This window comes from Podarcis bocagei, assembly GCF_964188305.1.
Source record: "Podarcis bocagei genome assembly, chromosome: 12".
In the NCBI taxonomy this organism is placed as follows: Eukaryota; Metazoa; Chordata; class Lepidosauria; order Squamata; family Lacertidae; genus Podarcis; species Podarcis bocagei.
Genome location: NC_138137.1, coordinates 54,098,957 through 54,124,280, shown reverse-complemented (window position 1 = coordinate 54,124,280; position 25,324 = coordinate 54,098,957). Strand labels below are relative to the sequence as shown.

General features: G+C 46.5%; 1 protein-coding gene across 2 annotated transcripts in view; it reads right to left on the bottom strand.

Annotated features, from left to right (window-relative positions):
* Positions 1-321: 321 nt before the first annotated feature.
* MINDY4 (MINDY lysine 48 deubiquitinase 4) overlaps positions 322-25,324 on the bottom strand; it is an 89,841-nt gene continuing 64,838 nt past the window's right edge. Inside the window, exons 16-18 of one of the 2 annotated variants that reach the window (XM_081163569.1) lie at positions 10,441-10,621; positions 7,075-7,147; positions 322-2,161 (exon numbers count right to left, since the gene is read on the bottom strand). In XM_081163569.1, the coding sequence (XP_081019695.1) occupies positions 1,912-2,161; positions 7,075-7,147; positions 10,441-10,621 (504 nt within the window). In that variant the 3' untranslated portion in view covers positions 322-1,911. Of the gene's footprint in view, positions 2,162-3,259; positions 3,587-7,074; positions 7,148-10,440; positions 10,622-25,324 lie in introns of those variants that run through there. The other variant, XM_081163570.1, reaches the window with a different exon arrangement.

Sequence of the window (25,324 nt, the reverse complement as noted above, 5' to 3'; positions counted from 1 at the left end):
AGTCAGGACCGTCTTGGAGATGAGTTTCCCTGCCCATAATCCACACTGCTTACGGCTTGCCAGCTGGGCAAAGGAAACTCACAACGCTGTGGCCTAGCTTCAACCTTAACTGCACTGTGACCGAGCATCACATGCTAACTCCCAACAGCTTTAAGGTGGGATCAGTTGCCGGAAATTCCTGCAGGGATTCGAGGCCTTGAAGGAGCAATTTATACAGTCATACATCAGGTTGTGAATGTGATCTGTGCGGGATGCACGTTCGCGACCCGCAGCGGCGTGTCTGCACACGTGCTTCTGTGCATGCGCAAAATTTAGCACTTCTGCGCAAACGCGACCCCTGAAACCTGGAAGTAACCCGTTGCGGTACTTCCAGGTTTTGGCGGGTCCGTAACCCGAAAAAACGCAGCCTGAAGCATCTGTAACCCGAGGTATGACTGTACTGAGATAGCCACCATCATGCTCTGTGGATGCTCCGAGACTCCTGACTCCCATCAGACCTTGGGTCAATGGCCAGGGGTGATGGGAGATGCATTTGAGCAATATCTAGAGCAGGCACAGGCAAACGCCGGCCCTCCATACGTTTGGGACTACAATTCCCATCATCCCTGACCACTGGTCCTGTTAGCTAGGGATGATGGGAGTTGTAGTCCCAAACATCTGGAGGGCTGGAGTTTGCCTATCCCTGATCTGGAGGGACTCAGATGTCCCCTAGTTGCCCAAAGTGGCAACCCAGCCAGACAGACGGGTTATAAGTAATAAACTATTATTATTACCCTTAAATGGAGTGACCCAATCCCAGAGCTCAGAACCCTGGCAAAACATTAACTGGGTAGCCAAAGCCGTGTCCTCTGTTTTGTTTGACTACAATTCCCATCCTCCCCGATCACCATGGACAGCGGTCAGGGATGATGGGAGCTGGAGTCCATCAACAGATGGAAGACGTATCACTTTGGCTCTCCCCAACAGATGCCGATAAATCTGCGTCAGTAATGTGACCCTGCCTCCTTAGGTGGTGGAAAGGTGGAAAGAGGTGTTGCGGTTGTCATTTTTTAAAATAATAAAACTGGTTGCAGTGCAGCAGGAAATATAGCTTGCGGTTAGGGTAGGACAGTGATGGTGGGAACCATTTTCAGCCCAAGAGGCTGAAGGGCCAATGGTAGAAGGGCCAATGGACCTGACTCTTAACTTTTGTTATTATAGGCTACATTCCAGCTGCACAAGTCAGAGGTATCTGTACACAGCTCTCCCTCCATCCAGGCAAACAAGGGGCAGATTCCAGCCAGGCAAAAGCACTTAAGGTGCAGAGCAGGGCCGGTGAGGGGTGTGCCCTGTTTGGGCTGGGGGAGGAATCCTAAGGGCCAGAGATAGAGAGAGCTGGCAGGCCACATTTGCCCCCAGGACCAGGGGTTCCCCACTCCTGGGCTGGAGCAAAAATAGGAAACAAAGGGCCAGTTAGCGTTTAGGCCACTCTGCACACTGATGAATACTACGTGAACCTTGACACAGGAAGTACCCAAATAACTATCTAGGTCAGGCATCCCCAACCTGCGGCCCTCCAGATGTTTTTGCCTACAACTCCCATGATCCCTAGCTAACAGGACCAAGTGGTTAGGGATGATGGGAATTGTAGTCCAAAACATCTGGAGGGCCGAAAGGTTGGGGATGCCTGATATAGGTACTTCCTGGAGCTTCTGACTGACAGACAGAAGCTGTGCCCGAGACCCGGAGGTAAATGTTAGAGAGACAATCAGGGATTGACAAAGGGGCACAAGCAATGGCATAAAAAGGGATGGCGAGAGAAGCTTGGGTGACTCTCTTGACTTGGATCCCGGTGGAATTTCTACGGGGGACTTGTTTTGTTGCATTGCTGGTTAACCACCAAGATTGGGGCTGACAATCTAGCTACCTCCCCTAGTGGAATATAGTGTCTTTGGAAGAGTAAGAAACCTTTATTTTCGCCGATTTTTTATCTGCTTCTGCGAAGTCTGGACAGGGGCAGGGACACACTGTTGGTGCGTCCTTGATAAAGCTTTTGTTCAATTTTTGCAACTCAGCCGTCTTCCCTGCACCAATTTGGTTTGGCCGGTGGATAAATTCGCAGGACCAGGGAAGTTGAACGGATGGGTTGCGGGGATATCCGCAGTTCAGGTCCTGGCAGCTCCTTAAAAAGACCATAAAATGTTTTGGCAAGCCAGCTGTCATGATTCTAATATCTAGATTGTTTCAAAAGCACACTTAGATGCAGATCACGACGATGTATTGTGACCTGGCTTGCAGTGGGCGGCCTTTAATGCTTAAGAATTACAACCGGATAGTTCTCATTGTCCAACAATATTTTGCAGCTTAGATAAGGTGCTCCTTAGTGCAGGCACCAGTATACCCACCAGTACCTCCATAAAGGTATCCATAAATATCACCTCAAAAATTCTCTTTGACCTCAGCTCCCGTGTGTGCTGGCTCAGCCTCCTCTAAACTGGACATGCCCCCTTAAAACATGACATTTCACTGGGTGCCACTGGGTGCCAGGATTGGATGCCCACCCTGTGTGGCGTCTTCTTCCCTATTGATGGGATGGCTGGCTGGTGGTGGGGTAGGCCCCCGCCATTTTATGACCCTGTTTCGTATTCATCTCTCTAAGAAGTGGCAGCCATTATGCCACACCACCGCAGCGGCCATTTTGTGCTATGTCACGTCCCGCCCAATGGCTGCCATTTTGTGACGGGCACCCACGGCACTTTCTCGGCATTCCAAATGGGCCCACTGAGGCCTTCCTTGGTGGAATTAAGGGAGGACCAATGCTCTTGACCAGTCTTAGGCAAACTCGGCCCTCCAGATGTTTTGGGACTACAACTCCCATCATCCCAAGCTAACAGGACCAGTGGTCAGGGACGATGGGAGTTGTAGTCCCAAAACATCTGGAGGGCTGAGTTTGCCTATGCCTGCTCTTGACTTGGGTCTCTCGGTAGCCAGGAGTCAAAGGACCAACAAAAGGGGAAGAAAAAAAGAGGGGAAATGATAATAAGCGTTGGCAGTGATACCCTTTGGTCCAGAGTGTTTGGGGAGCCACTAAGTTAGCCTAATGCTTGATCACACTATTAGGAAGAACAGTTTCTTCTCTCATTTTTGTGTGTTTGTGCACTCCGGTTTCCTTGATTTAGAACGGAGACAGTGAAAAAGAGCCAACTGTGGGCGCAGTCGGCGTTGTTTAGAAGCAGATACAATCGCAGGACGTGGATTGGATTCAGAAACGGAACTTGAGTAGATGTTGACAGATTTACTGCTCTCTCCCCGCAGCTTGTTTTGGCTGTCAAGGTTGGCTCTCCATTTTCACACGCGGCACGCAGTGCAGGCCCAGATGCGCGTGTGCGCACGGCCACTTGTTTACAACAATGGGAAGGAGGAGCACGCGGTGCGCCAGATGGAATCCTGAAACGTCCTTCGGCTTTGTCGCATGCGATGGAAGCAGGCACGGCACCTTCCGGGGTTTCCTATCGCTGTGGGAACAGGCTGGTTCTTGGTCATTGCGGGCCACAGTCATCACAGGATGGGTTCTGTGCCGTTCCAGTCGACGACGGCGCCTTTCCACCTAAAGGCAAAGCAGAATTGTTTACTTTGATGGGTTTAAAGGTGGAATTACCACAAGACTGGCGAGGACCGGTTGAAGGAGAAATTAACAGCTGACCATGAAAAACAATGTGTGTTTATTGTTGTTTATATTTCGAATCAGATATATACAGGGGCACAAAAATCTTTTAAGCGCTGAGGACCTCTAAAGGACTTAATCTGGCCTTGCCAGGTGTTTACGAGTTCTAGTTTCATGAGAGAGGGAGAGAAAAACAAAACTTCTCTCTATTCGCTTTTTCCATGCCCTGCTACCATCCTGTCGCCTCTCACTCGCCTTACAAAACGGAACTGTTGTTCCTGAGTTGAGAGTCAAGATTCTGCAACTGAATGAGGCGGGTGAACCCTCTCAGGAGGAGTGCCTCGGCCCAACGACGTCACATGAACCGCCATTACAATGGGAGCTCATCAGCAAACGCTTCCTGCCGGTGGCCTTCACAAAAGTGCCCCGAGGCTTGAATCAGCCTGGACCGATTGTTCTCTTAAGGACTCTTTTGACAGTCATGTTTATTTATGGCTATGACTTCAAAGGAGCTCCAGCGAGGAGCCAGAATCCTTGAAATACACTTGGGAGTTCAATGGAGAGTCAATTCTCGCTTCTAAAAGCTTTTGTAACAGCGCAGGTTTGCCGCCTTAATTGACTCGGGAGTCAGTCCGGGAATGGCAACAGCACAACTTGTTTAACTTCTTTTATGTCCTCCAAACATGTATCTGTTTTTTAAAAGACACAGAGGCCTCTCCGGGTCTCTGTTCTTCCCACTGTAACCCCGCACACAGATGTTGTAGAAACTTGGGTCTCCCACTGTTTTGGGACTACAATTCCCATCATCCACAGCTGCTGGTCCTGCTAGCTAGGGATGATGGGAGTTGTAGTCCAAAAACAGCTGGCGACTCAAGTTTGGGAAACCCTGTTGCAGATGATGCAGCTTTTGCCTTGCGTGTTTGCTTGGTTTTTGCTTCTTCATAAGTTGTTTTAAATGTGCAAATAAACGGGATGAAGGAATCGTATGACTTCTTTGATTTCCACTACGTATTTGTAGGGTCAGACGATTATCCTGAACCTATCTTCTGATAGACAACCTAGACAGCATCTTAAAAAGCAGAGACATCACCTTGCCAACAAAGGTCTGTATAGTTAAAGCCATGGTTTTCCCAGTAGTGATGCATGGAAGTGAGAGCTGGACCATAAAGAAGGCTGATCGCCGAAGAATGGATGCTTTTGAATTATGGTGCTGGAGGAGACTCTTGAGAGTCCCATGGACTGCAAGAAGATCAAACCTCTCCATTCTGAAGGAAATCAGCCCTGAGTGCTCACTGGAAGGACAGATCCTGAAGCTGAGGCTCCAGTACTTTGGCCACCTCATGAGAAGACTCCCTGGAAAAGACCCTGATGCTGGGAAAGATTGAGGGCACAAGGAGAAGGGGACGACAGAGGACGAGATGGCTGGACAGTGTTCTTGAAGCTACCAGCATGAGTTTGACCAAACTGCGGGAGGCAGTGGAAGACAGGAGTGCCTGGCGTGCTCTGGTCCATGAGGTCACGAAGAGTCGGACATGACTAAACGACTAAACAACAACAACAATCTTCTGATTTTGTCTGTACAGACCTTGACTAAGATGGAACAGTGGTGGCACAGGTTCACATCTCTAGCTATATATATGCCGACTTGGAAACTTTGAACCTTAGGGGCCTTATGCTGCACTTGTGTGAGGAGCCAATCTCTTTCATTGTGGCATCTCTGGAACTCCCTGCCACAATGAAAGTGATTGTTCTTTAGTTTGTAGTTCTTTAGTTTGTAGTAGCTATTAGAAAGAAAAGGAGTTATGCTTCACAGCTAGCTTCCACGTTATTTATACTTTGCACGAGTCTGGTGCTCACAATGCACAGTTGTGGGTCCAGTACACTGGAACCTGCTTTAAAGAATTGGAAGGTCTCTGAAAGTGCTCCAGTGGCCTAGCCCGGTCAAAGCAGAACCAGTTGTTGAGCCCAGTCGCTGACATCGGTTGAAAGGCGTACTGACAGGTGGGAGTTGTAGTCTGACAACCTCTGGAGGGTACCAGGTTGTGGGGAGGCTGCCCTGGGATATCTCCGTCGGTAGTGCATGAGACTCTTAGCCCCACGTTGAGCAAAAGATGCCTCCATTGCAAGGGGGCTGGGGTGGAACCTTTGCATTCCAGAGATATGCCTCCAAGCCAAGGGAATTCCAGGAGAGGCAGGCCTCAGGAGTTAACAAAATAAGACGGCTGCCTTAGAGATCACGGCGAGATCAAAGTTGCAGCCTACCCTTCGGCAGAGCTAACAGAAGTTATTTCCTCTTGCTGGAGACAGTAAACAACAGGAGGATCAGGAGTGTGATATGAGCCTCTCTCTCCCTCTCTTTTTTATTCCTTGGGGCGATGGAATACATTACGGCCACATGACATTCCGGGGGGGAAAACTCCAGAAAGGCACATTCCTTTCGTCTCTCGGATCAGAACTGAGCTTCTCGCACAGGTGATGGGAGTTGCAATGCAGTCTGAGGCTGGAAGCAGCACGAGGAAGGGGTGTGGGTCGTGTCTCCCAGATTTTCATTTCATACATGTCAGAGGAGGACGACAGGAGACACCCCAGCAGTAGGGTTTGCTCTTAGGGATTTGCAACACATTTAAAAACATAGGGTATACCAAATCCACTGAAATCAATGAGCCTAAATAGTCAGGCCTACTAAATTAGTCAAAAGGGACGCGGGTGGCAGGAAAAAGATAAATACATAAACGAAAGTGTGTGTTTGCAGACAACAGTTATTTTATCTAACCTTCTGAAAATCCACCACCTGGAAATTATAAAAGTGTAAGGAAAAGAGAGTCTAAGGGAGGAAGGGGACAATTAGGCAGGTGTATTAGCAACAAAACAGGTTGTGATGTTTGAACAAAGGCTTTAATGGCAGCTGAAAAGACTCCTCACGTTCTCTGAAAATCGCACATAGGCTGCAGATAACGCCTTTTGCTAAGCAGCGTGCAATTTAGCCGGCATTGTTGGGAGACGTAGAACCGAGAGATGCCACCTGCATTTTCGGCCTGCAAGACTTCCCAACTACCATCTGACTATGAAGTCATACCAAAAGGACTAATTGGCTGCAAGCACGTATCTGGCACTGAAGACATGCAACTCGCTTGAAAAAATATGAACATGACAAAATAATGGAAGAGAAGATGATTAAGAAGAGTTTGGATTTGATATCCCGCCTTTCACTCCCTTTAAGGAGTCTCAAAGTGGCTAACATTCTCCTTTCCCTTCCTCCCCCACAACAAACACTCTGTGAGGTGAGTGGGGCTGAGAGACTTCAGAGAAGTGTGACTAGCCTAAGGTCACCCAGCAGCTGCATGTGGAGGAGCGGGGAAGCGAACCCGGTGCACCAGATTACGAATCTACCTCTCTTAACCACTACACCACACTGGCTGGATTTCACCTACTTGGTCCGAATGCAGTGTTCCAGCGGTGGGATGAGGTCATTATCCTTTCCTTCGATGTAAGTCTGTGAGGTATCTACAGGGGGAAAATCAGGCATCCATTAATGTTGCATGTGAGTGGATCAAGCATACTTAACGGCTGCACGATTACTTTGTTATATTATGTTTGGATACCTGTGCAGAAATAAGTCTTTTGCTTTACAGCAAAATTTCTTTAGGCCCAGTGTTTTGGTCAAGACCACACCCAGTCTTAACCTGAGGAAAGGCTGACCCAAATCATCCTTCAGTCTCATCTTACTTAGGCTGCTGATTTTTTTGGTTGCATCCTTGCCTGTGCACCAGGATATGTGCAAATTTATCTTGTTTCTATTTCCATTGTCATTTCGTTAGAATAATGCACATTTTCCTGGTGGAGCTATGGGGCCTCTTAAACTTGACTTGGCTTGGGGTTCCAGCATGTCTTTTTTTTTTTGGTATAATTTTTATTTAATTTTCTGTTTTACAATTTGGAATATTCATTTAAACAACCTTAAAACGTCAGTGACTTCTCTTCTTCTCTTTCCATGGTTCATTTTGCATATCATAAATCCCTGAATATTTTACATAAACAAAACCATTCAGTATTCCATTATTACATCCATCAAAACTTGTTTACACTGTTGAATTTATCTTAATGCTGCCGAAATTTTCAAGTGTACACAATTTCCCCCATATAATAAATAAACATGTTTCAATTTCCTTTAATCTTGTTCTTCTTGTTCTCTTATTCTATATGTTAGGTCTGCAAGTTGCACATGTTCCATCAGTTTAAGTTGCCACCCTCTTTAGTTGGGACCTCGTTCGTTTTCCATTTTTGGGCTAACAAAACATGGGTCGCAGTAGTGGCATACATAGGGGGGTAAAGGGGACCCATGACCATTAGGTCCAGTCATGACCGACTCTGGGGTTGCAGCGTTCATTTCGCTTTATTGGCCGAGGGAGCCGGCGTACAGCTTCTGGGTCATGTGGCCAGCAAGACTAAGCCGCTTCTGGCAAACCAGAGCAGAGCACGGAAACGCCGTTTACCTTCCCGCCTATTTATCTACTTGCACTTTGACGTGCTTTCGAACTGCTAGGTTGGCAGGAGCAGGGACCGAGCAACGGGAGCTCACCCTGTCACGGGGATTTGAACCGCCGACCTTCTGATCGGCAAGTCCTAGGCTCTGTGGTTTAAACCACAGCACCACCTGCATCCCTTTTAGTGGCATACATAAACAACCTTTTTTGACGCCTGGGAATTTCCACCTGAATTATCTCCAACAAAAAGAACTCTGTGTGTGTTTTTTGAAAAGTACTTGGTTCCAGCATGTCTGAATCTGGCCCTGTTGCTGTGTTCTAAAAGGAATTTCCCCTTTCCTATCTTCGGGCTGGAGAAATCAGATTGTCCCTTTGACAGAGGAACTGGGGGTAGAAAAAGCAGGGGTGGGATTCACCCCCCCCCCTCTGCAGGACATGGGCCTTGGGGGCAACATTTTGGGGGCGCCTTTGTTGAGCGTGACCAGAGGCAAAAGCAAGCAGAGCAGCAACTGCGACCCCTGAAATGCAGGCATCTTTCGCCCAACACGGGACTTGAACCCGCAACCCTATGATTCAGAGTCTCATGCTCTACCGACTGAGCTATCAAGGCAGAGGTTTCTAGACATAAACATCTCTCCATCACCCAGGTAAGCAAGTGGCAGCTTCAGAATTCAAAGACTTATCCCAGCCAGGCAAAAGCATTCTGTCTCTATAAAATCCTTCTCTCTTTTTCCAGGTGGAGCTTTAACTTCCTTGGTCAGTTTTCCTGAAAGTGCTGTAGCCCAACATTTTGGGGACATATGCAAATGTTAATAATAATAATAATTTATTTATACCCCGCCCTCCCCAGCCAAGACCGGGCTCAGGGTGGCTAACACCAGGTATAAAAACAATTGATTAAAATACCACTTAAGGATTCATCATGCTAATTGTTGTGCAAAGGGTGGGTGGATTTTTATCAGGATCATGGCTGGGGAGGGAAGGGTTAAGCATCCCCTCCCTGTGTGGTTGCAGTACGGAAAAGTATCGCACCCTACGGCCAGGCAGGGAACTGGGACTTTTTAAAATAAAAGCCAGACGGCTCTGCCAGCCACGAAACTGAAGCACCATCTATTTGGGCCCTAAATTCGGGCCACTTCTGGCAATATGATAAAGGGAGAAAGAGGCAGGCAGGGCCCAGCCCTGGGGGGGGGGGGTGTCAAATACTTTTGGAAACCAGAAGGGAGGTGGGGGAGAATTTCAGAGCTCAGCACCAAATTCCACTCCCCTGCGGCTTCGTTTTCCCGTCGGCTGAACGACATCTCTCTGTTTCACAACACCCACTGCCTCTCTCCCCTGCCGTTCCTCTATGAATAGAAGCCCACAGCTCTGGAGCTACTGGCAGCCGGGGTTGCCAGGATGGTTAGACGCGTGGGTGCATTTGGAATGAAAGCAAAGAGTTTTCCTCCGTTCAAACTGTGACGCGACAATACGCCGAAGAATAGGGAAAGGGCTGGAAAAGTTTGAGCCTTGCAGGTACCCTGGCAGCAGGCTGGGGGTGAAAAATGTAAAAAAAAAAAGCCAGAGTTATGAAGGCGTCTAAAGTGAAACTTAGTACATGAACCACAGCTGCAGGAAGTCAACAGGAAGCAGCTTTTCTCAAGCTACGGACTACAATTCCCATCATCCATGACCACTGGGCTGGGGATGATGGGAGTTGTAGTCAACCACATGCAGGGACCCAAAGTTTAAGGAGTCTGGGATGGTAAATAAGGAGAGTTGACGGATGCCACCATGAAATTGCATCTGTTTTGAATGGTGATCCAGAAATAGGATTTTGCAAATTTCAAGACAGTGAGACTGAGCAATGCAATGTGGGAAGACTTTAAGCTAGGGGTTGCCAGCTGTTTTCTCAATAGCCCCTGCTGCTGTGCTTGTAGCAGCAGGTTGATGTGCAAGAATTAAGCAGGTGAGGCTCATTCAACAATTTAATCTGTTTTTCATGTGGACTGGGATGATGTAAGGGAGCGAGTCCTTCAAACCAGAACTGAAGACCAGGATCAAATCATGGTTTGAAAAGTTGTCTTAAACCATAGTTTGCTGGCTCGCTCAAATGTAAAAGCAAACTGTGGTTTGATCAAACTTATTCAGCTGGGCATGCCAAGAGGGAAGAGAAGGGGAGGAATGGAGCTCACAGAACTTCTCCTTGCCTTCCAAAACATGGTTTGGAAAATCAGGGATGAGACGTCTGAAGGCACCCTAAGTCTCTTCATGAAATGTGCGATTAAAAATCACACGCCCACCCCAGATTCAATCTTTTGTTTGTCTCCCTACCGACGGTTAGACGGATCTCGTCTTGCTGATTGGCTAAGCCGTCGTAGTAATAGAGGTCAAACCGCCTCTCGATTTTCCAGTCTGCGAGCAGATCCTTCCGTAAGCAGAAGAGCACGCTGAAATGGCTTTCGCTGCACACAACCCAGATTGGGAACTTGGGGGTCTTCAGGTAACAGCCAACCTGAGCAAAGAGGAGGGGGGGAAAGTGCACACATTTAGGACAAGGTTATATTTTCACAACTGGATAATGCCCGGAGGCTCTTTCAATCTTATTTTCACTGTGGAAGACCACAAGCATTTTAAGAAGTGGGAGGAAAGTCCCTTCAAATGTCGTTTCTGTTTCCTAGCAAAAATCACAATCATAATAATTTATTTATATTCCACTCATCTGACTGCGTTGCCCCAGCCACTCGGGGTGGCTTCCAGCAAATTATTTTGCTAGGTGAGAACGTTCCTCTTCAACGTGATACTCTACAGCCTTATAAATGTGTCTGTGGGAAGGAGGGCGTTACTGTTTTGCTGTTTTGCTTTACTTATCTACTGGTTTTTATTCCGTGAAGCGCCCCGAGATCTTATGATGAAGGGCAGTTTATAAATCTAATAAAATAATAATAATAAAACCACAGTAAAACATCACACGTTAAAAACTCCCCTAAGCAGGGCTGCCTTCAGATGTCTTCTAAAAGGCAGATAGTTGTTTATTTGCTTTTCTTTTTTAAAAAAACTTTTTTTATTCAAAATTAAAACAAAACATATTATCCAGGAATTTATCATCCTTACTCCCCGCCATTTTTCCTCCCTCCCTCCCCCCTCCCACACAAAACCCACCCACCCCCGACTTCCCTCAGTTCCAGTCTTTGATTTCTCTAAGAATGCTGTTTTCTGCTTGTTACACTGTTGTATAGATCCTCAAACTACCGCATTTTTTGCCCTATAGGACGCACTTTTTCCCCTCCAAAAATGAAGGGGAAATCTGGGTGCGTCCTATGGGGCGAATGCAGGCTTTCGCTGAAGCTTGGTGCGCACCGACCCCTCTTGCTCTCCAGGCTTCAGGAAGACATCCGCAGCCTAGGCAGCCCTGTGGGAGTTTCCGCAGGGCTGTCTAGGCTGTGGATAGCAGCCTGCTTCCCGGAGCACCGGGCGTGCTGAAAGCAGAGCGCCCGGCGCTTCGGGAACACATCCGCAGCCTAGGCAACCTAGTGGGAGCCCCGCTTCAGGGTGCCCCGCACGCCGGACAGACATCCGCAGCATGGGGAGCCCTGCAGGAGTTCCCCGCAGGGCTCCCCACGGTGCGGATAGCAGCCTGACGCCCGGCGCGTGGCTCCCCGCGTGCCGGGCAGACATCGGCCAGCCCCACAAGCTCGGGGGACAGCAGGGAGACGCAGTGCCGCCATCCCGCTGTTCCTCGACCTGGTTCGGTTTCCCCGACCTGGTTTTGGGGGGGGGAAATAAAGGAATTCCCCCCCTTTATTTCCCCCCCAAAAAACTAGGTGTGTCCTATGGGATGGAGCGTCCTATTGGATGAAAAATACGGTATTTAGCTGATTATTATCAATAAAAAGTTTGTGAATGTTTATTCAAAGCCAGCCAAGGAGTTCAGTTCACTTTCTTGCGTCTTCAAATACTTCAAAGGGTTCCCATTCATCTTTAAAGTCACAGTTATCCTTGTCAGTTTTGCCAGTTCTGCATAGTCCATCAATTTTTCTTGCCATGATTCTTTAGTTGGGGTTTCTTCAGTCTTCCATCCTTGTGCTATTAAAACTCTCGTGGCTGTTGTCACATACATGAAGTTGTTTATTTCCTTGACATCTGGTGGGAGGACGTTCCACAGGGAGGGCGCCACTACCGAGAAGGCCCTCTGCTTGCTTTCCTGTAACTTCGCTTCTCGCAGGGAGGGAACCGCCAGAAGGCCCTTGGAGCTGGACCTCAGCGTCCGGGCTGAATGATGGGGGTGGAGATTCTCCTTCAGGTCTACTGGGCCAAGGCCATTTAGGGCTTTCAAGGTCAGCACCAACATTTTGAATTGTGCTTGGAAATGTAGCAGCTTAATTCCATACTGCTGATGTGACATTTGAAAGCCTAGGCGTTGTTGGCAAGGCCAGTTGGCAGCTCTTTGAGTGAGAAGGACCCGTGTTGTGAACAACATCAGACGAGCCCTGTTGAATCTGGCCAAAGACTCATCTAATCCATCATTGCGTTCTCCCATCCTAAGCTCTTGTGATTCCTAGCAGCTCAACACCACCACCTGTCTGGCCCAAAGGAAAAGGTGGGTGAACATTTGATCATAAGTGGTGGAACTGTAAGGTGGTAAAAAGATTTTGGGAAATGATATATCATGAGTTGAAAAACAAATGTTTAAAATAACCTTTGTTAAAAAGCCCGAAGCCTTCCTTTTAGGAATTCTAGGTGCCGAAATCCCAAAGGAACAGAAAAGACTATTTATGTATGTGGTCACGGCTGCATGGATGTTATTGGCCCAGAGATGGAAAGAAGATAAAGTCCCTACCAGAGAAGAATGAAAGATGAAGTTAATGGACTATGCAGAAATGGTTAAAATGACCAGAAGAGTCAGAAATAAGAAAGACCAAAATTTTAACAAGGAATGGGATTTTTTTTTTTTTAAAAAAAAACTTATCTTAAAGACCATTGTAAACAGTTAAAAGTAGGATAGGAATATCACTTGTAGTTTAAGGTTAATTCTGGACATAATGGAAGAGGTAAAAGGTTTGGATTATCATAAAAGATGCAGGAGGAAATGTTTAATAATAGGACCCACAAACTCCAGGAGATTCCTGTTTTTATGATTTATGCTTGATATATCTCTGCAAAATTTTAAGTTGAAAAACCAAATAAATATTTTAAAAAAGAAAAGAAAAGGTGGGTGAACATGCAGTTTATAACAGTGTAATAATAATTATAATAATAATTTTTATTTATATCCCGCCCTCCCCAGCCGAAGCCGGGCTCAGGGCGGCTAACAACAATCAAATAATCCAACATTCTAAAAACATCTCATTCTAAAAATTAATTAAAATCAAATTGGTGGCAACCGTTAAGCAAAATTCTGTGCAGATTGCCAGAGGAGGGAGTCAGGCTGCGCCCTGACCAAAGGCCTGGTGGAACAGCTCTATCTTGCAGGCCCTGTAGGGAATCATAAAAAATATTTCAAAAGAAGAAGAAGTGGTGAGTGGTAGGAGCAGATTCAGAGGGGCTCTTGTCTGTGGGTCCCTTAACGAGTCACCATCAAATGTCCAATGATGTGGACCTTTGACGCCAGTTCTGAATGGAACAACTGACCTGCTTTCTTTTCGATTGAACAATTAGATAACCCTATTTCCACCCCCTCATTGGGGGAATAAACCGTTCTCTGCTTCATTACTTTGATAATGACTATTTTTAAAGCCATTGTTCCAGACAATGGTTTGTTTGTTTGTTTCTTGGGTAAATTTTTGATTTGCGAACAGAGGCCCGCAGTTATAAATACGCCGTCAGAATTAAACAGAGAGAGAGAAAGAGAGCGCAAAAGGTAAATTTCAAGAGGGGGAAAGATAATATCGCAAGGATTTCCTTTCGAACGCATGCATATGGAAGCGTTCTGAAAAGCAAACAAGCCGTTCAACTCTTTCCCACTCCAGAAGAAACAAATTCTCAAGAATGCCGTTTGATGTGAAATGAGAAACACATTGAAACATTTCTCCGGAGCGAAACCGCAAATGCCGCTCAATTAAAAGATTTTCAAACTTTCTAGCTTCAAGGAGCCTTTTCCACATCTATTTGTTCTTTAAAAACAGACGACGAAAACCCCCTCCATGACCAACACAGAATGCCTGTAACTTGCATAGCAGGGACAGACAGAAAGCAAGGCTGGAGCTACCGGTAGATTTTTGGGTGGTTTGCAGAACATTGTCAAATATCTCTGACTCTCCACAGTTTAACAAGAACAGCGAAGAAGAAGAAGAAGAAGAAGAAGAAGAAGAAGAAGAAGAAGAAGAGGAGGAGGAAGAAGAAGAAAGACCCCTGGATGCATTTGCCCAGAGTCTGATTGGCACCTCTCCTATGCCTGCAAATTTCATTCACTTTTGTAAAAACGGGATGGAAAGTTATATCCAAATAATGAGTCCAATTGGGAAAACACAGAGCAGCTCTGAAGCAGATCAGGTTGCTTTGCAAAGCTAGAGATATACATGCATGTCACATCTTGTGGCTGGTGCCTATCCATAGCCTATATATTTTCAAAGTTAAACTGTGGATAGCCAGCTTTCAAAATGCTATAGTTGTGCAGAGATGAACGAAGTATCAGATCAGAGCGCAGAACAAACCTTTCACCTCTTTTGATTGGTTCCAAGACATTCCCAGCAATCCACTGTTGTGGGGGAAATGGTGGGTCCAATATGATCAGAATAACTGCATACCTCACTGTCCTTCTGACCAATGGAACTCTCATAAGTCTGAGCAGTCGTTTTCATTTTTGGGGGGAAATGTCAACCTCTTTTACAATGAGGCCTCTTCAAAGGCATAGCAATTGCCAGCTCCCCAGGAGGAGTTCATGCCTGTTTGACTTCATTCCATGCTTCCGGGATGGTGAATCAATTCCTCTCAACAAGGTGACCCTGGTCACTTCGAGCACAAAAGTTCTTAACACCCAAAGGCATTTTTGCCCCTTTGAGAGGCAGAATCTTGCCTGTAGCTACTTAGAGGGGGGTGATAGGAATGAAGCCCAGACTGCTTCTCTGCCTTCAATGCTTGCAACATCCCAAAATGCAAATAGAGGGTGGGGAATCAGGTTATTGCCATGTTTTGCAAGATAAAAGGAAGGCATTACAGCAAACAAGGCGCCCCAACAAATTGCCAAGGAGGTTACACTGGATAGTGCAGAGAAGGGAGCTAATAATGAGGAGGAGGGATGGATGAAATTCAAAGACTATTTAGTTAAATATGTTAAGATAGCTTAATTGGAAAAGCTTGCAAATTCCAGATAGGCTTAGAATTTAATTACGTGATTTTAGAGAACAATATGTTTAAAGTCAAAATGAAAACAAAGTAAGAGGTTAAGTGATTAAGTTAATTTTATGAGAAAATAGGTTTTGGAAAATTGTTACAATGATATACACTGAAATGCAGCCAGGGGGATTTGAGGAAGTAATTTAACAATGTTACTAAGATTGGATCAAGTACAGTTAAGGTGTATGTGTGTTTGTTTGTTTAAAATTTTGGAAAACCAATATTTTTTTTTGAATAATAGTAATAATAGCAATAATTTATTTCGTTTATGAATCACATCCTATGAAACATCTCAAAGCAATTTAGCATCAAAAACACACATAACATGATTTCATATATGAGAAGAATTTCAAAACCGATACAGATTACAGGCTGGGTTAAAAAACACCACCACCTCTATTTGAAAGGCCTGTTGAAAAAGGATAGGTTTTCATAGGTGCTGAAAAGACGCAATGCCTGCCTGAAGCAAGATGGGAGGGAATTGCAAGTATTTGACATCAACACAGACCTTTTCCCTGCATCTGCAAAGCATTTCACACCGATTATCTCAGAATGCCTTCGGTACAAGAAACAGAAGCGACCTGGATTTTTTGGGAGACCTTTTTCTTTGATGGTTCTCTTTTCCTTTTCTTTTATCCCACCTTCCTAGGTGGGATAAAAGAACTCCATCGTTCTTTATGACATCCTCACCCCTGTACACATGCCCCACAATGCCCTGGAAGGATGCCGGGTCCGGGGCGTTGTGGAGGGTGCAAAATGGCGTCCCGACACCACAGGAGTTGTCCCTATCCCTTGCAGGGAGGGCACAAAACGCAGTGAAACAAGGGCATGGAACCATTTCAAGTTTGATGTCCTTCTTCCCTCCTGACTGATCTTCTGAGGGCCACATACAGGTGTTGGATGGAGCCAAAGGTCAGAGTGTGTGGTGCAGGATAGAAGGCCAGGCTCTCAGCTTCCACACTGGCTATGCAGCCTCTGCTGAAATGCCACTGGCGAAGGTAAAGGTAAAGGGACCCCTGGCCATTAGGTCCAGTCGTGGCCAACTCTGGGGTTGCGGCGCTCATCTCGCTTTTTTGGCCGAGGGAGCCAGCGCACAGCTTCCGGGTCATGTGGCCAGCATGACTAAGTCACTTCTGGCGAACCAGAGCAGCGCCCGGAAACGCCGTTTACCTTCCCGCTGGAGCGGTACCTATTTATCTACTTGTACTTTGACGTGCTTTCGAACTGCTAGGTTGGCAGGAGCAGGGACCGAGCAACGGAAGCTCACCCTGTCGCAGGGATTCGAACCGCCGACCTTCTAGTCCTAGGCTCTGTGGTTTAACCCACAGCGCCACCCGCGAAGGACAACCTGTTAAATTCCAAGGCAACCTGTTTTACGGCTGAACAGCTGTTAGGTCTCTCCCAATGTTCAGGTGAAATACGCTTCCTTGCCATTTCCATTCCACTAGCTCTAGCCCTCTGGGACAACAGAGAACATGTCTTCTCCATATTCTAGCTTGACAGATACTGGAATACACCTGCCACACCGACCGTTAACCTTTCCACTTCCCAGGCTGAACATATCTAGTTTTTTCAACTGGTCTTCACAGGAAATGGCTTCCAGAGCTTTCTCCATGATGGTTGCCCTCTTGTGAATGAAGCCCTAGTTTGTCAATGTCCATCCTAAAATGTGTCGCCCCAAATTGTACTCCAGATTTGGCCTGATCGGCGCAGATCAGCACAAAGCTTTATTATAGAGTTCCCTTAGGTGGGCTCAGCAAATCAGGGTCCTGAGTCAACTAAGCTAAGCACTTTGTTTCTTATTTATATTTTCAAAATACAAAGGTGATTATTGCAAATTCCTCAGTGTCATGAACTATCAAGACAATGCAGTCATATAATTTCCACCCTGGTCGATTACACATTGGGAAAAAGGGTAACAGTGCATTGTTCCTTTTTAAAGTACAGTTTGATTGGAAGTTACCATATTTTTCTGTCTATAAGATGCCCCCATGTATAAGACACCCCCTATTTTGGGGGACCCAGATTTAAGAAAATGGGGGGAGATGGCCCCGTGTATAAGATGCCCCCTAATTTTTGATATTATTTTTAGGGGGGGGGGATAATCTTATACACAGAAAAATACGGTAGTTGTTAATGCATAGCCAAATGCATATGACAAGGAAATCTATACGCAATTATTTTTCTCCTACTCCAAACATAACAATAACTCTCTTCAAAAAAAAGTCCATTCTACTTGAGCAAATGCCTTTTGTGTATCAATATCTAAGCACTAGCCTTGATCTATCATTATCTCTTACACTGTGATTGCCACATTACTTTACCAGATAATCTTCTATACCAGGGTTTCTCAAACTTGTGATAACTGTGTATGACTTCCGGGAGTTTACCATTCGCCTTCTCAGGTGAAGATAATTTGGTTTTAAGAATAATATTTTTTCTATGATAAATTAAAATAAAAAATTATGCCACATACCCTTTGAAACCCTTTCATATACCTCAGCAGGGAGGAGTACCACACTTGGGGAGGAAAACTGTTCTATACAAAGCAACCTTCCCCCTTAATAATATGTTTAGGTGAAAGACAACATGGCCACCCAACATTTTATAATCCAGAGTTATTGGTCTGAATAGTCCAATCTACAAGAGATCCCCTTCAAACTTAGGTTTTAATATAATGGTTCTCTCAGCAGCTGTATCTCCCACTAAGTAGTCATTCATACCCAATGTTACTTTGGATGACAAGATGCTTTTATATTACTGATAATATTCACAGGAAAAGCCAACTGGGCCCGAAGCCATATTTTAACTTACTGCTCAGACTTTTCTTATAGATTCTTTTACATCTTTAACTCTGATAAGAGTTTCCAAGAAGCTAAATCGTCACCATCCAATCAATCAAAATGCATTTTCTTCTCTGCTGTTGAAACCACATTCTGATTGGATATATTTCACAAAATCTATCACCTGCCGACATCTCTCCCTTCTAACACTTCTTACTGGCCATGACAATTCCATACGACTTGCTCACCTCCAAAACAAAATTACATCTTTACTGCCCGTCATTCGAACATGTGGTAAACCAGTCTCCCAATAACAGATTCCCATCAATTCAAACTCCCAAGCTCAATCCTTGCCGAGTTCATTAATTCAACAGCCTCGGCTCCGTTTACAGTCAATCAAAAGCTCCAGGTCAGTTTCTTGACATCAAATGTCCAACTCAGCTCTATAAATAATGTTTCCAGCACCACTCCTTGGCTTGAACAAGCGTTGCCAGCACAGTTTATTGAAAGATGTTCCCATCACAGTCCATTTATCAGATTCCCAACAAGGCTAAAATCAAGTACTTGCTCCCCATTCTCTTTGAAACGAAACACGAGGTGCATCTTGCCTATGGGACCAGTTGCTCTATTTGTGTCCACCCCACCCACCCCGGTGGCTCCGCTTTGGGCAAGGACCACAGCTCACTTGTAGAACACAAAGTTTTCATGCGAAAGCTCCCAGGTTGAATTCCTGGCATCTCCAAGGCTGGGAAAGAGATGGCCAACACTCTTGAGAGACGGTACCAGCCAGTGTTGACAATATTGCAGTAGACGGACCTGTTTATCTCCCCCTCTCATAATACCAGCACTCAAGAGCCATCCCATGAAGATTCAGAACAGACAAAAGCACACAACGCATAAAGGACGGAACTCACTATCTCAAGATGTAATGATGGACTACAATTTGGTTGGCCTTAGAAGAGCACTGGATAAATTCATAAAGATGGATTCATAAAGTATAATGGCTACTTGCCATGACGACTAAGTTCTACTTCTGCTGCTGGAGGAACTGGGAACCGCGAATCTGCTGGGAATTGTGGATGGGGAGAGGCCTGTCAAGCTCAGGTCCTGTGTCCTGTGTGTGGGCTTCCCAGGGGCATCTGGTTAAAGGTAAAGGTAAAGGGATCCCTGACCATTAGGTCCAGTCGTGACCGACTCTGGGGCTGCGGTGCTCATCTCGCTCTATTGGCCGAGGGAGCCGGCGTACAGCTTCTGGGTCATGTGGCCAGCATGACTAAGCCGCTTCTGGCGAATCAGAGCAGCGCATGGAAACGCTGTTTACCTTCCCGCCGGAGTGGTACCTATTTATCTACTTGCACTTTGACATGCTTTCGAACTGCTAGGTTGGCAGGAGCAGGAACCGAGCAATGGGAGCTCACCCTGTCGTAGGGATTCGAACCGCCGACCTTCTGATCGACAAGTCCTAGGCTCTGTGGTTTAACCCACAGCGCCACCCGCATCCCTTCATCTGGTTAGCCACTGTAAAAACAGGATGCTGGGCTAGTTGGGCCATTACCATACTAATTTAAAGAGCGTAATCTGTCAAGGGTGCTTCCCCGCCAAAGGAATGCACACGGCAGAAAGCTGTCTCTTTATTGTCAAAAATAACATAGTTGCTTCTACAGCTCTAGAGACCTACACACACCAATCTAACAGCTAGGCAGTTATTCCCAGGTATGTGCACTATGGAGCAGTTGCAGCAACAGAGGACACCCCCTCCATCAGTTTATGTACCTTTGCCTGATGGGGCTGCATGCACACAGAGACTACGCCTGCATGGAAGCTGCCTCTGCTCATCCCTCTTCAATCCGCTCCTGGTTCTGGGAGAGGGTGGTGCAGGAGAGAGTGGAGATGAACCCGGCTCTTCACCTGCCTGATCTGCCTCTTCCTCCAGCCCATCCTGTGCTGGACCCTCCAGCTCTGAAGCTTTCCCCTGCCTTCAACTCTTGCCTCCTGGCTGGTACAGGTCCCCACAAATCACTGGGCTCCTCTCCCGAGTCAGACTCCAGCACCGCTTCCCTGCTGCACACCCGCCAGTCTCCAATATCATCCACCATTGGCATGAAATGAAATTACTTGTAGGGCTACTCGACAGCATCTTAAAAAGCAGAGACATCACCTTGCCAACAAAGGTCCATATAGTTAAAGCCATGGTTTTCCCAGTAGTGATGTATAGAAGTGAGAGCTGGACCATAAAGAAGGCTGATCGCAGAAAAATGGATGCTTTTGAATTATGGTGCTGGAGGAGACTCTTGAGAGTCCCATGGACTGCAAGAAGATCAAACCTCTCCATTCTGAAGGAAATCAGCCCTGAGTGCTCACTGGAAGGACAGATCCTGAAGCTGAGGCTCCAATACTTTGACCACCTCATGAGAAGAGAAGACTCCCTGGAAAAGACCCTGATGTTGGGGAAGATGGAGGGCACAAGGAGAAGGGGACGACAGAGGACGAGATGGTTGGATAGTGTTCTCGAAGCTACCAGCATGAGTTTTGACCAAACTGTGGGAGGCAGTGGAAGACAGGAGTGCCTGGCGTGCTCTGGTCCATGGGGTCACGAAGAGTCAGACACGACTAAATGACTAAACAACAACAAAAACTTGTAGGGCATCGCCAGCCCTTGAATTCTATTAATCCATAAACACACACACAATTGGGCAGAGGCCTGTTAGATCAGGCCCATTCTCACAGGGGCCAAGTAGAGGCCCACGGAAAACTGTAAGCTGGACACGAGCTTCTTCCAGGAGGGTGAAGGATTTGTCATTAATAAAACGCATTCCCATATGGACAGGCCACATCTGAAAATAAACACAAGGACCAGGCTGCTCTATGATCACTTGCAGATTTGAATAGGAATGGAGAACATGAAAGGCAATGAAAAGAGGAGAGAGGATGGAAAGAATCGAGAGGTTCAGAATAAATATAACAAGCTCAGATCTTGACAGGGAGGTCAATCAACTCTGTGAAGCAGCAGCAAAAAATAGCTAATGCTACTCTAGGCTGCACTAACAGAAATAGAATGTCCCAATTAACGGAAGTCATAAAAAAGGTAAAGGACCCCTGACAGTTAAGTGCAGTCATGAAGGACTCTGGGGTTGCGGCACTCATCTTGCTTTACAGGCCGAGGGAGCTGGTGTTTGTCCACTTCCGCAGACAGTTTTTCCGGGTCATGTGGCCAGCATGACTAAGCCGCTTCTGGTGAAACCAGAGCAGCGCACAGAAATGCCATTTACCTTCCTGCTGGAGCGGTACCTATTTATCTACTTGCACTTTGACGTGCTTTTGAACTGCTAGGTTGGCAGGAGCTGGGACCGAACAACGGGAGCTCACCCCGTCGTGGGGATTCGAACTGCCGACCTTCCGATCGGTAAGCCCAAGGCTCAGTGGTTCACACCACAGCGCCACCCACGTCCCTAAGGGAAGTCATAGTACCGCTCTATTCTGCCTTGGTCAGACCACACCTGGAATACTGTGTCCAGTTCTGGGCACGGCAATTTAAGGATATTGACAGAGGAGGGCAACCAAGATGATCAAGGGTCTAGAAATCAAGCCTTATGAGGAACGTTTGAGGGAGTTCGGCATGATTAGCTTGGAAAAGAGGGGACTGAGGGGAGATATGAGAGCCATCTTCAAATATCTCAAGGGCTGTCCCATGGAAGATGGAGCAAGCTTGTGGTGTAGTGGTTAAGAGCGGTAGTCTCGTAATCTGGGGAACCGGGTTCGCGTCTCCACTCCTCCACATGCAGCTGCTGGGTGACCTTGGGCCAGTCACACTTCTTTGAAGTCTCTCAGCCCCACTCACCTCACAGAGTGTTTGTTGTGGGGGAGGAAGGGAAAGGAGAATGTTAGCCGCTTTGAGACTCCTGAAGGGGAGTGAAAGGCGGGATATCAAATCCAAACTCTTCTTCTTCTTCTTCTTCCTGCTCTGGAGGCTAGGACCCGAACCAATGGATTCAAGTTACAAGACAGGAGATTCCAACAAAAACCTCAAGAAGAACTTTCTGATAGTTAGAGCTGCTTGACAGTCATGCCGGGGATTAAACCTGCGACCTTCTGCATGCAAGGCTGACTGATGCTCTATCACCAAGCTACAGCCTTCCCCCTGTGGACAAAAAGCCCAACCGTGCTTGGAAAGCCATAGGTTCCCTAGCCCTGAATTTATCCTTGAACACGTGTCTCTCTCCCTACTGCTCTTCCATTCCTGTTTTCAGTTACTGCGAGTTAATTCAGTGCTGACTGAGCCCATTTGCTGACATTTCGGGCAGGAGAATTAAGTGTGTGTGTGTGTGATTGCAGAGGTTTGGGTTCAGCTTGCTTTCTGGTCATGCCAGCTTGCTTAAAGGAGTATTACGAGCCTCTCTCTTGTTTACACACCAGCGGTTGAGAGGAGACAGCACGCCCGCTCTCCCCCAGCCCGCTTTAGAACCGAGCCGAGGAAGAATTAAACCCACTAGAATTTCATTTGGCTTTTGCTGCTTCCCTTGTGCGCCTGGAGACTTAATCATTCCAACACACAGTGGTGGGGCACATGTTCTCAATAATTATATATACCCAGCCTCTTTGCATCAGGAGTTTCACTTAAGGCAAAAAAATGGGCATGCCCTTTTGCAGGGATTTCTGCAATTGATTAAGTCGCTCGCCAGGAGCCCAATATCCCCCAGACGCCGTATGTTAATCAAACGCTAGAATCCCTTTAGAGTACAGGGCGAAATGTGGGATATTTACTTATTTATGGCATGTATTACTTAGGCTTCTCAGATGCCTCGTGAACAAGCTCTCTGGGCATCACGCACGTCAGTGAGAAATGTGACCAATTAGACTGTGCTCTAAGCAGGATAAAATAAAAAGTGACAATAAACCTCAAGAATCTAATGCAGGCTAAAACCAACCAATGTAAAATGCAACAGAAATCACAGGAGCTAAAGACAACCCCCCCAAAAGCAAGTGCTAGAAGCAACAACCATACCAGAGAGGGAGACAGAGAAATCTAGGCCACCTTTGCACCAGTCGATGGAAGGTTTGGACTGGGTTGGAGTGTCGCTCGGCCCAATCCTGCCTGCCTCCCATCAGCACAGAACCGCCGCACAAAATGGTTGTTGACTGTACTCTGTTTCCAATCGGTATGTTTCCCGTCACTTCCTGATGGCATCCTGGAACTTCCAAGACCACAAACATTTTGGTTTTCGTTTTTTGGACCCATGTTTGCGTTTTCCAGGCAGCGACAACATGATAACATGGGGGAAGCTTTGGAGAACAACTAATACAGCAAAATGGTGGACCTGTGGATGGCCCAGTATGAATCTGCCATTGGTTCACCATTATTGCATCATGGACATTCCAGTCCAACGCAGGGCCTTTATGTTAGCCCGACTGAACGTTTCTCCCCCAGCTTTTGTCAAGGAGCAGATATCCAAACATCCCCAGAAACAATAGATATTGCAGATGTTCTTTGAATGCCCCCCACACAGTAGAACGTATCCTTTTCTACTGTCCATCGTACAACCACCTACACAAACACACGCTATCCCCTCTTTTTGGGTAGTCTAACATCACGGCACAATGAAAATACCAGATTCTATCTGTCTGACATTAACCCAGATGTAACTGCAAGGATAGGGACGCGGGTGGTGCTGTGGGTTAAACCACAGAGCCTAGGGCTTGCTGATCAGAAGGTCGACGGTTCAAATCCCCGTGACGGGGTGAGCTCCCGTTGCTCAGTCCCTGCTCCTGCCAACCTAGCAGTTCGAAAGCACGTCAGAGTGCAAGTAGATAAATAGGTACCACTCCAGCGGGAAGGTAAATGGCATTTCCGTGCGCTGCTCTGGTTCGCCAGAAGCGGCTTAGTCATGCTGGCCACAGGACCCGGAAGCTGTACGCTGGCTCCCTCGGGCCAATAAAGCGAGATGAGCGCCGCAACCCCAGAGTCGGCCACGATTGGACCTAATGGTCAGGGGTCCCTTTACCTTTACCTTTACCTTTAACTGCAAGGATGGCTGAGCTTTTATCAATAGTTTCTCAAGAGCGGTGAATGGCACTATTTAGTGGGAAGAAACTCCAATGAAAATACTTGTTATTACAAGGATTATTATTTATTATTATTATTATTTACATGGCTGTTTATTTGTATTTTTTATTATTGTTATGTTGTTGTTGTTTAGTCATTTAGTCGTGTCCGACTCTTCGTGACCCCATGGACCATAGCTTCCCAGGCACTTCTGTCTTCCACTGCCTCCCGCAGTTTGGTCAGACTCATGTTTGTAGCTTCGAAGACACTATCCAACCATCTCGTCCTCTGTCGTCCCCTTCTCCTTGTGCCCTCCATCTTTCCCAACATCAGGGTCTTTTCCAGGGAGTCTTCTCTTCTCATAAGGTGGCCAAAGTATTGGAGCCTCAGCTTCAGAATCTGTCCTTCCAGTGAGCACTCAGGGCTGATTTCCTTAAGAATGGATAGGTTTGATCTTCTTGCAGTCCATGGGACTCTCAAGAGTCTCCTCCAGCACCATAATTCAAAAGCATCATTTCTTCGGCGATCAGCCTTTTTTATGGTCCAGCTCTCACTTCCATACATCACTACTGGGAAAACCATAGCTTTAACTATACGGACCTTTGTTGGCAAGGTGATGTCTCTACTTTTTATTATACATGGGTGTTTTTAGGATTGTCTTTATTTGTAATGCCTAATAAAGTAAGCATCATGGACGTGTTGTAGAATACATCTCTCTCCACCCACCCACAAAATCCCACAAGGCAGGAAGGGGGCTGCTTCTTTCAAGACTCTTTACAGAGTTGGTCAGGCTCTAGCCACTTCTGCAAACGTTTTTGAAGAAAGCTCGAGGGATAATGAGATGATTCAGTAGAAGGCAGCTCCATATGCTCCTATATTCCCATGGGGCTGATCACCTTATCATCCTGGAATGCGGGAGCAAGTAAGAACAACAGAGAGGTAAAGGAACACTGACACACCCCAATTTTGCACAGATGTCAGGATGGAAAACAGTGTACCCTGTGGCTCAAAGAGGGTTCTCCTCCTAAACTAGATACAGTGGTACCTCGGGTTAAGTACT